The 13,843-nt window shown below is 41.5% G+C and overlaps 1 protein-coding gene and 1 pseudogene across 1 annotated transcript in view; one reads left to right on the forward strand and one right to left on the reverse strand.

The window, feature by feature from the left end:
* Nucleotides 1-3,209: 3,209 nt before the first annotated feature.
* Nucleotides 3,210-13,843, forward strand: part of RAB3B (RAB3B, member RAS oncogene family) — a 79,603-nt gene continuing 68,969 nt past the window's right edge. The window contains exon 1 of the mRNA XM_004476495.3: nt 3,210-3,284. Within this exon, the coding sequence (XP_004476552.1) occupies nt 3,255-3,284 (30 nt within the window). The 5' untranslated portion in view covers nt 3,210-3,254. The remainder of the gene's footprint in view (nt 3,285-13,843) is intronic.
* Nucleotides 6,351-13,196, reverse strand: LOC139439572 (COMM domain-containing protein 3 pseudogene; annotated as a pseudogene).

Consider the following 13,843-nt stretch of genomic DNA (forward strand, 5'->3'; position numbering starts at 1 on the left):
AAACTTCAGAGAAACACAGTTGGAACCAGTTTTGAATCCCACTCTGTATTTGGACTTCCAGATATGTAAACTAATACATTCACTTATCATTTAAGCTGGTCGAAACTCAGTTTCCTGTTACTTGCTTCCAAAAGCATTATAATTGAAACATCATCTAACAATTTGGCCTCTCATTTATTTGACTTCTTTGTCACCAATAACCTCCACTCTATATCAGCCACCTACTTCAATGGCCTCACCTTGTCACTAAAACTGTTCTACCTCTGAAATTTTGAATTCAGAAATTCTATTCTCTGACAACAGTCACCTATTTGTCCTTTCAACCTAATTAGTCAACACTTCCATTACATTTTGCCCTTATTTAGATCATCTGATATAACTCCCTTTACTTTCCACTGGTAAATTTACATATTGTGCCATCCTCTCCTTCCCTCCTGTTCCAGGGGAGGAGGTGGCCCCTAATTCGCAGAGCCTTTCCATCAAGCTTTGGCACCATCCCTTCCTTATCCTCAAAAAAGTTTTTAATCATAAATGTTCCTTTCTCTCTAGTTGATATCTATTTCTAGTGGATAATTTCTATCAGAATCTGAACAAGTACTCATATCTCTCATCTAAAGACTAACCATCTGTAGATTTGTATGTGTCTCCAGCCTGACCCATGCTGTCAACTTTTCCTCACCTCTAATTTTCTCTTCAACCTTCTAACAATTCTACTCTGGCTTCTGCCGTCACAACTCTACCCAAATAGTTCCCATTAAGGGAACTGGAATTGGAAAATGAGTGGGGGATGCTTGACTATAAAGTTGTTTTTGAAAATTCTCTTCCTCATTCAGACTTGCACAGCTATTGCTTGATCTAACCCCCATGCATATTGGATGCTATTTGCCATTGAACATCCTGATTTGCTGCTGGCCAAACTGCTGTATTCTTGTATATTGCTTCAGGCCCCCCAAAGACCACAGCTACTGAAAAAGAGGAAAAGGATCCTGATGGTCCTAAAAGTGATCTTTCTTGCACTGTTTCTTATCAAATAAGTAAATAACACCACCCTCCACTGTTTTACATGCCAGAAACCTGAGAACCATGCTTGATATCTCCTCCATTACTCTTTAATTACCACTTACTATTCCTTCTCTCTTCTAAATATTTTAAAATCTGTTCACTCCTCTCCATCCTTATTATCACTACCCTGGTCTAAACGACCAACATATGTCATCTATACTTTTGCAGTGTAAGGTCCATCAGGGCAGGGTTTTTGTCTGTCTTGTTCATTGCCATACTCACAGAGCTTAGCATGGAAACTGCTACATAGTAGACATTCACTAAATATTTCTGGGATGACTAAATAAATGAATAGCTATTTGGGTGGTCTCCTTGCATACATCCTTGCCCCTCTCTCCAACCATTCTCCACAGTGATTGCTCTTTTTATAATATAAGTCTGCTTATGGCATTTTCTTGTTTGAAACTTCATTATCTCTCTCCCACTACTCACAGGAAAAAGTCCAAAATCATTAATGTTTAAATGGATGGCATGATTTTGACAAAAGTCTCTCTCTAATTTCATTGCATATCACTCCCTCATCCTCTCTCATATCCCAGCTATACTTGCCTTCTTTCCAATTGTCAAATTCTTCATGGACTTTATACATGCTGTTCATTCTACTTGGAATATTCTTCTACTGTCTTTTTGCCTCTCATTCTTTAGAAATCCTACTTACATATTACTTTGTGAAACCTTCCCTAACCATCCCACCAAAATAATTTTACTGTTTATATCCCCTTCACTGCTTTTCCTTCAAAACAGTTATCACAATGGTAATGATTATTGATGTGATTATTTGTTTAATGGTTGCCTTCCCCATTAGACTGTAAGTTCTATGAGGACAGGGACAGTGTCTATTTTGCTCATCATTGCATCTCCAGTGCTCAATACCTGGAGCTTGGTCTGGTGTACCATCAATTAAAAATTGTTCATTGATTGCACACTTTGGATAGATTTATTGGTGTGTGAATAAAACTTAAAAAAAATAAATTAAAAATTGTTGAGTGAAAGAATGGGTGGGACATTTCACTTAAGCCATCATGCACCAACAAGTCAAAGAAGGTCCAGAAGTAGTAAAAGGAAGGAGTGATTAGATTCTCCCCAAGTAAGAAGGATGGACTGGCAGGATGAGTAGGAAGAAATCTGATAGATAAAAGAGGGGTATTGAGGAAAGCATTCAGAAACTAAGGCTAGTACAAAATCACTGAGGAATAAAGCCGTTTCCAGGAACACTGAGTCATTCTGTGTGACCAGACAACAAAGACATAGGAAATTACTGGCGTTAGATAAAGATAGAGAGGAAATTATGGTCCTATAGGATTTACTATTTACTAATGAGATTGGGTTTTATGTTGTAGTGCAATTTATAGCATTGATTTTTCCAATTCTTTCCTTCATGTAGGCCTGATTTGTCTCTTATCCATGGATACTTGGAAAAGTTATTTAACTTTGTTGAGCCTCAGTTTCCTCTTCTGTTAAGAAGATGATGAGAGTACTCCATGAGATAATACATGGAAGGCACTTCAGAAGGTTCCTAGCATATACTAGATGCTTATCAAATATTAGTTCCCTTCAATTCTAACTTTCAGCCCCTTTACCTGGGCTGATTTCAGCAGCCTGGTTACTGATCTGGGTGGAGAGAATGCAGTTCCCACTTGGAACATAAGGGGGAGTATGAGGCTGAACTTTTGGGAAGGGTCACAGGGCAGTCTTATCAGCCTTCCTTAGCAAATGCTCTGAGAGAGACAAAACAGGAGATGTTCTTCCAAAATCTGAAAGGGATCCTGATTTATTTTATAGATTCTGAATGAGAAGGACCTGCTTTTCAGTTCTCTGGACACATATCTGAAGGGGAAAATCATTGAAAAGCACGATGTACTTATTTATAAGAACTGTTTTCCTTAAAGTAACTGATGTTATTGAATATCCTACTTGCACCACATATTTTATCACTTTTAATCCTCTGAACAAGCCAGTGAAGTAATTATCATCACAGATGAGCAACCTGTGATCAGGAGAAATTCAATCACAGAACTAGCAAATGATGAAAGCTGGATTTGAACCCAGATGTGTCTAATTCCAAAGCTTATGTGCTATTGATTATCCTGCACTGGCTTACTTTAGAAAACCTTGGCATTTATTTTAGTTTAATTCCCTTATTTAACAGATGTGGTCCAGAAAGGGGACTGGTCAGCAGTGGATGATAATTGATGAGACCAAAGGAGGACTTTGCACCCAGGGTAAGTTTGTTGACACTGAGGACCCTGCCCACAGACCTTAACTGTGCCCACATCATTGCTGTGTAAACACACTGCAAGAAAGTGGAAGCTTTAGAGTTAGTCATTTAACCATAGTCTTCCCCTGAGAGATCACTTGTCCTCTCTGCACCTCAATTTCATTACCTCTAAAGTGGGCTGACTCCTTCTCATCCATCAGGTCTCAACTCTAATATCATATCTTCAGAGAGCTGTCCCCAGTTAATCATTCTAAAATAGCCCCCTCCCCTAGGTACTTTATGTATCATCTTCTTGGGTTATTTCCTTAAATATGCTAATCAGTATCTGAAATTATCTTAAAAGATAAAGACAGAAAGTCCTCCTAGCTCTCTTCCTCTCCTTCCTCCCCGTCTATACCCAGTTAATGACCAAATCCTTCCCTTTCATCCCCTTAAAGTCCCACTGCATCTCCCAGCTCAGGTGTCATAACATATTCCAAAGTCACTGCACCAACCTCCTCTCTGGTCTCCCTGCCCACAGTATCTTGGAACCGCCAATCATTCCCCATTGTGCATTTGGATCCACTTACATTTGGCTATGTCTTTCTCCTGTATAAAGCCCTGTGACAGTGCTACATTGTCTTGAGCATCAAGCCCATCATCCTTAGGATGGCCCACCAGGCTCTGCCTGACCTCTGGCTCTGAATCACTTCTCCAGCCTCATTCATTGCCTGCCACTATGGCCATTATACCCGTGCTTCTAGAGATACAGGCCCTGAAGTTCCCTGGAGACTTTACAACATTTCATGCCTTTGGGCCTTTGCACATGCTGGTTCATCTGCCTGTGTTGCTTCTCCATGAATTTAACTCCTACTCATTGTTGAAGGTTGAGCTCAAGTCTCAACTCTTCATCCCAGGATCTAGAATGGGTCAGCTACTCCCTGCTGACCTGTCCCACGGTGAACAGCCATGTCTCACCAAATTCATTAATGTAGCTGATTTGAGTTCTGTAGCTAAGAAACCATGGGCAGATTATTTCTTCCTCATCTAAGATGGTGTGACCCAGTACTCACTTCGGAGATTTTATTATTTAAGATAAATGAGATGGTGGTTGTGAGAAATCCTTTGTAAATATTTATATATCCATATATTCAGCAAATATCCTCTGAGTCCTTCTAAGAATGATCTAGGAGGTGCTGTGCTGGGTACTAAGTTCACAGTGTGACATTGGCTCTTGTGAAACTCAGTTGGCTATTATCCTGTACCCTACACTGAGCTCCTTTGGGCCAGAGAGCATGTGTTATTCACCTCTGTATATAGTAGGTACTCCAGAGAGGTTTGCTGGATGGGTGAATCAATGAGTGAATGAATGGCATTCCAAATAGAGGGAGAAGCTGATGTAATTCATGGAGATGTTAGGGAGCAGCTTACATTCAACAAACCATAAGTAGTTGGATGTTATTGGAGCTATGAGCATGATGGGCAGTGCCCAGCAATGAGGCTGGAGAGTAGGTAGGGCCAGACAATGAGGGGCTGTTTGTAAAAATTAAACAGATGAACTTCAGAGTTGGGTGATGGGGACCCAGTGGAAGGTTTTAGTCTCGGTTTAGGAAGAGTCCTCTGCTGCATTATGGAAAGTGTGTTACAGGGAAAGATTGGAGGCTATTGTGGGATAGGCCAGTGAGGAGGCTATGGCCATGGAATGGAGAGGAAAGATAGAATGGCAAGCCCTTGGGAGGTGAAGAATTGGCAGGGTGGGTGTGAGAGAAGGAGGAGCGGCGAGTAAGGCCCAGGTTCTGACGGTTTACATGTGGAAAGTTGCCTGTGTTGTCTCAGATCCCACCCCTGCTGACAGTGGTGTATATGTGCCCAAGTGATGGGCTGTACATTTTAACCAATTTCATGTCATAAACAAATACAGGTGGGGAGAATGGACCTGAATGTTCATTTAGTGGGTTTAAAAATGAATAAACGGAAACACAGAAGAAGGAAGGAATGATTAGTGCATGAGATAGCATTTGAGATACATATCATTTTCTCATTACCCAAATCTGCTTCCACTCCTGCAGTAGATTAGTTAAAGGCCATAGATTCCTCCCCTCCCTGTATCCATTCCCCTGTGTAATGCAATTCTGCTCTTCAGAGGTAGGGTCTATTTTGCTACTCCCTTAAACCTGGGCTGACCCATTATTTTGATTTGGCTAATAGAATGTAGCATAAATGATGTGATGTGATTTCTGAGGCTAGGCCTTAAGAATCCTATCTTTCTTCTTTATCCCCTTGGAATGCTGCGCTGAGACCACTCACCATGTATGGCGAGATGATCTAGTCTAGCGGAGAAGAGGTCATGAGGAGTAGAATGGTGGCACCCAACCCTAAGCCAGCTACCACCAACTAACTGCCAGACCTATCTCTGAGTGAGCCCATCTTAGACCAAGCAGTCCAGATAAACTTTCAGCTGAATGCAGCTTATGAGTGAGCCCAGGCAAAACCAGTAGAGGAATTATTCAGCCAACCACAGAATTATGAGTAATGATAAATTATGGCTGTTTTTTTTTTAAGATTTTTTTTTTTTTATTTCTCTCCCCTTTACCCCCTCCAGTTGTCTGCTCTCTGTGTCCATTTGCTGTGTGTTCTTCTGTGACCGCTCCTGTCCTTATCAGTGGCACTGGAAATCTGTGTTTCTTTTTGTTGTGTCATCTTGCTGTGTCAGCTTCTCCATGTGTGCGGTGCCATTCTTGGGCAGGCTGCACTTTCTTTTTTTTTTTTTCATCTCTTGTCGTGTGTGCGAACACCATCTTATTTATTCAGGGTGTAATACCGACTACATCCTTTGGAAGACCTGAAAAAGATCAACATAGGAGAGCTAGGCAGTGTAGGCGAGGGGCAATTCAACTGCTTAGAATGTCCCTCGTCCCCTCTTCCCAAGAGCAGAGGCATAAAGTGTCAAGATTGATGAGCAGCATCAACCCGAGAGGACAATTTTTCCTAGGGAAAAAGAGGGCATGCAGAAGCGATGGCTCAGCTGCAGGAAGGGCGTCCCTGATCCTCCTGCCACCCAGACAGATCACAGATGGCTCACTTGCCCTCGTCACAACTGAGTTGCTCTCTCCAGGCTTTTCGAAGCATCTTTCAGTTTCCCCACCAAGTCCTGTAATTGTTCCATGGTGCAACTAAAACTAATCTCTGGGTGGGATCCTGGATCACTGTTCTCTGCATTGAAGATCACCAAATATGCAGGTTTGTTCATCTTATGAAGCTGATTGGTCTTTATCTGATATTCCAAATGCCAAGAAACATCAGTTATGTGAGGGAGAGATCTGCCCGTACTTCCCAATAGGATTTCTAGGGAATTCTTATTATTCTGATACTCCATGCAAAACAGTTTTATTTGCTCTCTGTCAAATTTACAGTCTTCTAGATAAGTGCTTAGAGTTTATTTGTCAGCTCTTTGCTTTCCTGCCTCCAGTATACAAGTGGCAGCTGTTGCATGACAGTGTTTTAATACCACTGGGTTGATATGTTTTAAGTCTGGGTGATCTAGACTGGCCTCGGTGGCCAGTGCGCCTGGCAGGCTCCAGGACACAGCACAGCACTGAGGGCGAAGGCTCCACCCAGAAGACGCTGGATCAGGCTGCACTTTCTTTCGTGCTGGGCGGCTCTTCTTACAGGGCTCACTCCTTGCGTATGGGGCTCCCCTACCAAGGGACACCCCTGTGTGGCAGGGCACTCCTTGCACATCAGCACTGTGCATGGGCCAGCTCCACATGGATCAAGGAGGCCCGGGTCAAGGAGGCCCGTGGACCTCCCATGTGGTAGGTGGATGCCCTATCCATTGGGCCAAGTCCGCTTCCCAATTACGGCTGTTTTAAGCCACTGAATTTTTCACAGTGGTTTGCTATGTAGCAATAGACAACTGAAAGAATGCTCATGTGCTTTATATCAATAAATGGTTTCACTATCCCCCCGGTTTTTTGTGCCAATGCCCTTTATTTCTTACATTTAATCTGTCACAAAGTCCAGGGAATCGGAATCTTACCTGCTAAATATGTATCAAATCTCTCCACTTGCTGCCTTCCTCAATGCTATGATATTAGCTCAGGCCCTCTTCATCTCTCACTTAGATTAATATAGAAATCTCCTAACTATTTTCCCTGCCTCCTGCCCCACCCCCATCTTTCCCATCCTATCTGTTATGCCCACCACAGTCAGAGCTATCTCTTTTACATGCATGTGTAACCATGCTACTCCATTACTTAAAACATTTTGCATATAAGGTAAAATCCCTAACATGATTTATGGGGCCTTGGACCACCTGGCCCCTGCCTCTCTTTCCAGCCCCACTTATAGAAACCATTTGTCTCCTTGAACCCCATGGCCCCAGAGTATCTCACAGGTCCTGATGGCCTTCTAGCACTTGCTCCAGTTCCCCCAGGCAACACACTGAAAGGGTTAAATGAAAACACATCTAAGTTCCCAGGCTGGCCAGGAGTGACTCCCCCTGGGGTATGAATTCATCTTGAAAGATTTGAACATTTCAAATGCCAGCTCCTCCCTGGCATCATTTTCATGTTCCATGTAAAACCCAGAAGTTAAAATGAGATGATTCTGTACTCTGGCAACTAGGAAAGATTTAAAGAAATTTTGTTGTAATCACAATGGTATTCACTGAGCAACCAAAATACTGGGGTCAAATAGAAAGAGCCCTGCCCTTGCAGTCAGATACATCTGGTATCCTGGCTCTGCCACTTACCAGATGTGTGACCTTGAGTAAGTCTGATAAACTTTCTGTTTTCTGAACTATGAAAAGGAGATGACAATTGTATTAGTCAGCCAAAGGGGTGCTGATGCAAAATACCAGAAATTGCTGGTTTTTATAAAGTGTATTTATTTAGGGTAGGAGCTTACAGATACCAGGCCATAAAGTGTAAGTTACTTCTCTCACCAAAGTCTATTTGGAGCAAGATGGCTGCAGACATCTGCAAGGGTTCAGGCTTCCTGGGTTCCTAAGTTCCTGGGGCTTGCTTTTCTCTGGGTTCAAGGTTCCTTCTTTCCTGGGGCTGGCTTCTCTATCCTCTGCGTGCTGACTTTCTGGGGCTCCAGCTTAAGTCTTCAGCACGAAACTCCAATGTCAAAACTCCAACATCAAAACTCCAACATCAGAAATCCTGAGCTCTGTCCTTTGCCATGCCTTTTATCTGTGAGTCTCCACCCACCAAGGGGTGGGGACTCAATGCCCTAATCATAACTCAATCATGCCCAGGTACAGATCAGATTACAAGCATAATCCAATATTTCTTTTTGAAATTCATCAATAATATCAAAATGCTACAACAATCCACACCTTGCATAATTGTATTGAGGATTAAAGGAGATAAAAGATGTGAATGAGCTCTGTATATTTATTGTTTAACTTTTTATTTTGAAATTCTTTCAAACTTACAAGACAAGTATAATAATAATAGAAACCCTATGCAGAGAACATAAACATGTCCTTAATCCCACCACCAATTTTAACATTTTGCCCCATTTGCCATATCATTCTATCTATCCATCCATCCAGTTAGCAGTCTATTTATTAATCCATTTTCTGAACACTTGAATGTAGGTTGGATATATCATGCTTCTGCATATTTACTAAGAAAAAGGATATTTATTATGTAACCACCTTAAATACAGTTATCAAGTTTAAGAAATGTAACATTGGTCTAAAGCTTACATTCTTTATTACAATTTTGTTCCTATATCCTGACAATGTTCCTTTGAGCCTTTTCTCACTCTCTTGTGAGATTCCCATCCAGGATCATATATTGTGCCTGATTATCTTTGTCTCTTTGCTGCTTTTTTTTTCTTATTATTATGGGAATATATATACAGCATAAACTTTCCCATCTCAACCACTCCCAGGCAAAGCAATCAATGGGATTTATCACATTCATAATGTTGTGGTGCCCTCACCACCTTTCATTTTTAAAGCTTTTCCATTTCCCCAAACAGAAACTGTAGGCCTATTATGCATTAAATCCCCATTCCAACTGTCCGCCATCCCTGGCAACCTAAAGTCTAATTTCTGTCTCTATGAGCTGCATATTCTCTGATATTTTCTTTGCAGTTACCATAGGACTTAAATGTAACATTATAAATATCTAACAATCTCATTTGCTTTGATACCAACTTAACTTCAGTAGTATACACAAATCATGTACACCTCTGTGCCTCCAACTTTATGTAGTTCTTATAACAAAGTACATGTTTATACATTATGAGTTTGAAATCACTAATATCTCATTACATTTTATGCATTTGTTTTTAGATCCTGTAGGATGTAAAAAGTAGAAATGCAAATAAAAAATATAATAATGGGATGCTGATGTGGTTCAACTGATAGAGCATCTGCCTACCACATGGGAGGTCCAGGGTTCAAACCCAGGGCCTCCTGGCTCATGTTGTGAGCTCACCCATGCGCAGTGCTGATGCTCTGCAAGGAGTGCTGTGCCACACAGGGGTGTCCCCCCATGTAGGAGAGCCCCACGAGCAAGGAGTGCACCCCTCAAGGAGAGCTGCCCCACGTGAAAAAAGCACAGCCTGCTCAGGAGTGGGACTGCATACATGGAGGGCTGATGCAGCAAGATGACACAACAAAAAAAGAGACACAGATTCCCATTGCTGCTGACAAGAATGCAGGTGGACACAGAAGAACATGAAGTGAATGGACACAGAGAGCAGACAATGGGGGGAAGGGAACAGAAATAAATAAAATCTTTTTAAAAAATACAATACTACTAACATTTGCATTTACCCATGTTGTTACCTTCAATGGAGATCTTTATTTGTTGATGTAACTTCAATCTATTGTCTATTGTCCTTTCCTTTCAACCTGCAGAACTCCCATTAGCATCTTTTGTAAGATCTAGTGGTGTCAAATTTCCTCAGCTTTTGTTTATCTGGGAATGTCTTAATCTCTTCCTCATTTTTGAAACATATTTTCTGGATATAGAATTCTTGATTGGTAATTTCTTGCTTTCAGCACTTTAAATATGTCATCCACCTGCCTTGTTGCCTTAGTGGTTTCTGGCCAGAAATTGGCACTTAATCTTATTGAGGTTCCCTTGTATATGACACATTGCTTCTCTCTTGTGGCTTTCAGAATTCTCTTTTTATCTTTGACACTCAACAGTTTCATTATACTATGCCACAGTGTGGATGTATTTGTGTTTGTCCTGTTTAGAGTTGGTTGAGCATCTTGGATGTGTATATTCACACCATTTGTTAAATTTGGGAAATTTTCAACCGTTTCTTCTTTGAATATACTCTCTGCCCCTTTTTCTCTTTCTTTTCCTTCTGGGACTTCCATAATGCATATATTAGTATTGTTGATAGTTTCCCATAGGTTCATCAGGCTCTGATCACTTTTCTTCATTCTCCTTTCTGCTCCCCAGACTGAATGATTTCAATTGTCTTCTCTTCAAGTTCTCTGATTTTTTTCTTCTCCAAGCTCCAATCTACTGTTAAACCCCTCTAGGGAATTTTAGATTTCTGTTACTGTGGTCTTTAGCTCTGTTTTGTTACTTATCATAATTTCCATCTCTCTATTGATAGTCTCTGTGTTAATCTATAGTTTTCCTGATTTCTTTTAGTTCTTTGTCCATGTTTTTCTTTAGCTCTTTCAGTATGTTTAGGGCCACTTTTTAAAGCCTTTGTCTGGAATGACCCAGGTCTGATTCTCCTCATTGATGATAAACATCTCCTTTGTTTGAGCCATCCCTTCCTATTTCTTTGTATGTTTCGTAATCTTTTGTTGAAACCTGGATATTTTTTATATTTTGGTAGGTTATCACTGGAATTTAGACTCTGAGGTGTCTGTTCCTTAAACTTGTATCCAGGTAGTATTGTGACACAGCTTTCCTTGAATGCCAGGAACTAACAAGAAGTAGAAGAAGAAGAAGGAGAAGAGGAAAACACCTTTCCTAGCCTTTGCAGATTGACCTGTGCAAGTACTCTCTTTCAGAGCTTATCCAATGAGTTTAGAGAATATCTACAGGCGAAAGCACAGGAGCCTCCTTGACCTTTTCTGCACCTGCATCTTGCCTTTGGCTCATTTGAGCCTAGGAATTCCCCTGTTTCCATGGCTCAGAATATCCCCCTTTCCCTGGAAACAAGTTTCCTCTTGGTCTTTGCACTGCAGTCTATACCCTCCAGCCAGCAATCCCTTGCTCCAGGAAGCACCAACTGACTGCCCTTCCAGAGTTTGGTAGGAGAGCTTCTGTGAGCTGCCTTCTAAACACAGGGCAAGTTCTTGGATAGTGAATCCCTGAGGTCACCACCAGAGAGATTTGGCCAGACATACACACTCCCAATATGAGGGTTACTCTGCTCCCTCTGGAACAAGGATCAGGGATCTGCACTGGGAGTATGGCCAGCTCTACACCTAGCCAGTGAGGATGTTTAAGTTTGCTAAAAGCTCTTGGGAGCAATATACCAGAAATTGGTTGGCTTTTACAATGGAAGTTTATTAGGCTAAAAGCTTACAGTTCTGAGGCCATGAAAGTGTCCAAATCAAGACAGCATCAAAGATGCTTTTTCCCTGAGCTACAGCTGTGGGCAATCAGGCACATGGCAGGTCACAATGGTGACATTGGCTCATCTCTCCCCTCTCCTCCAGGCCTTGTTGCTTTCAACTTCTGTCTAAAGTGGTTTCCTCATCTTCCAGCTCCCAGAGCCTTCTCTCTCAGTTTCTGGGTTCTTCTCTGGCTCTGCAGCTTTTTTCTATGTCTGTGGCTTTTTATTCCTTCAATTATAAAGGACTCCAGTAAAAGGATTAAGACTCATTCTGGGCCCTGCAATCTAATCAAAGACCCTTAACCAATGTAATAATCAAAAGGTCCTACCTACAATAGGTTTACATTCACAGGAATTGATTAGCTTTAAGAACAGGATTTTTTGGGTTCCATCAGCTTCAAACTGACACAAAGGTGCCACAGGATCCTACAATTTTTATTTTATTTTATTTTTAAAGATTTTATTTATTTATTTATTCCCCCCTCCCCCCAGTTGTCTGTTCTCTAGGTCTATTTGCTGCGTGTTCTTCTTTGTCTGCTTCTGCTGTTGTCAGCGGCATGGGAATCTGTGTTTCTTTTTGTTGCGTCATCTTGTTGTGTCGTCATGTTCTCCATATGTGCAGCACCATTCCTGGGCAGGCTGAACTTTCTTTCGCGCTGGGCGGCTCTCCTTATGGGTCGCTACGCGGGGACACCCCTGCATGGCAGGGCACTCCTTGCACGCATCAGCACTGCGTGTGGGCCAGCTCCACATGGGTTTGAACCACGGACCTCCCATGTGGTAGATGGATGCCCTAACCATTGGGCCAAGTCCGCTTCCCTACAGTTTTTAAAAAGCCTATCTCTTCATTAGGTACTTGTCTGGTTACTGCAGTATTTTAACTGTTTTCTGGAGGTTTGAGAAAGATGTTTCTGCCATTTTTTGCTAGTTGTTTAAAACTTCTTTCATGCCCGGTATAACTTAAGGACTCAAAGATTATAGTTGTTAATCAATCTGATCCAAAGCAAAAGGTAGAATTTTGTCTTCCTCCCATGCTTATGTGGGCATTTGGATCTAGAAGTGAGGATAGTTCAATATAACTTGATTTGTTTTGTTTTCTTTCTGTTGGATACCAGCTAGTTAATGGGGAGGTAGCTATTGGGAACATAAATGACATAACCCAAATGTCTGCTGGGACATAAATAATACAACCCAAATGTCAGCTGGGGTCTCTCTTTAAGATCTAAGTGTACTGGACTTGAACCTCAATTTTCGTACTTCGTAATCCTTGGAAGTTCAGTGCCCATCTCAAGACTTCTACAAATTCAATGAGGATCAGTGCTCTCAAATTACCTCTGCCTTTGGGCTGCTTCTTTATTCCAGACCTAACAGAGCCCATTGCTCAGTTTCCTACTCATGCATCCTTTCTCCAATTCCCCTTTCTCCCAAATCATCTCTGAGTGTAATAGGGTCTACTGAAGTCTGAGAGTCACAGAGGGTGGCCACACCATATGTACAACAAACAATTTATCCCATTGTAGGCCTTCCAGTACTTAAATGACTTTTTGTCTGCCTACCATTGGAGGGTTTCTTCTGACCTTTTACCCACATAGTTCCTACCTTTACACTGATTTTCTTGTCTTTTTTCCTTTCCTCCTCCCATCTCTTCCTATTACTTTCTCCCTCCCATTTTGCCCAGTGAATTCCAAATTCACTTAGCTTTTTTATACAGAACAATTTGGTTTTCCCCTTTCTTCCAAACTTATATAGCCATACCCATCAAGACATTGTATAGGGGATTGGGTATAACTCAGTGGTTGAGCAACTGTTCACATGTATGAGGTCTGGGGTTCAATCCCTGGTACCTCCTAAAAAAAAAAAAAGACCCTGTGTAAGACAAAAGAATGATCTATGCATTTGGATCTATCCTTCTTGAAAGAAAGATGTGGTTAAAATTCCCATTACAATAATATCCATAGTGTTTCCTCTCTTATTGAGTGTTTATTATATGTTTGGCACTCTACTAAGTGCTTGCCACTAGCCATC

Source organism: Dasypus novemcinctus, chromosome 9, assembly GCF_030445035.2.
Source record: "Dasypus novemcinctus isolate mDasNov1 chromosome 9, mDasNov1.1.hap2, whole genome shotgun sequence".
Taxonomy (NCBI): domain Eukaryota; kingdom Metazoa; phylum Chordata; class Mammalia; order Cingulata; family Dasypodidae; genus Dasypus; species Dasypus novemcinctus.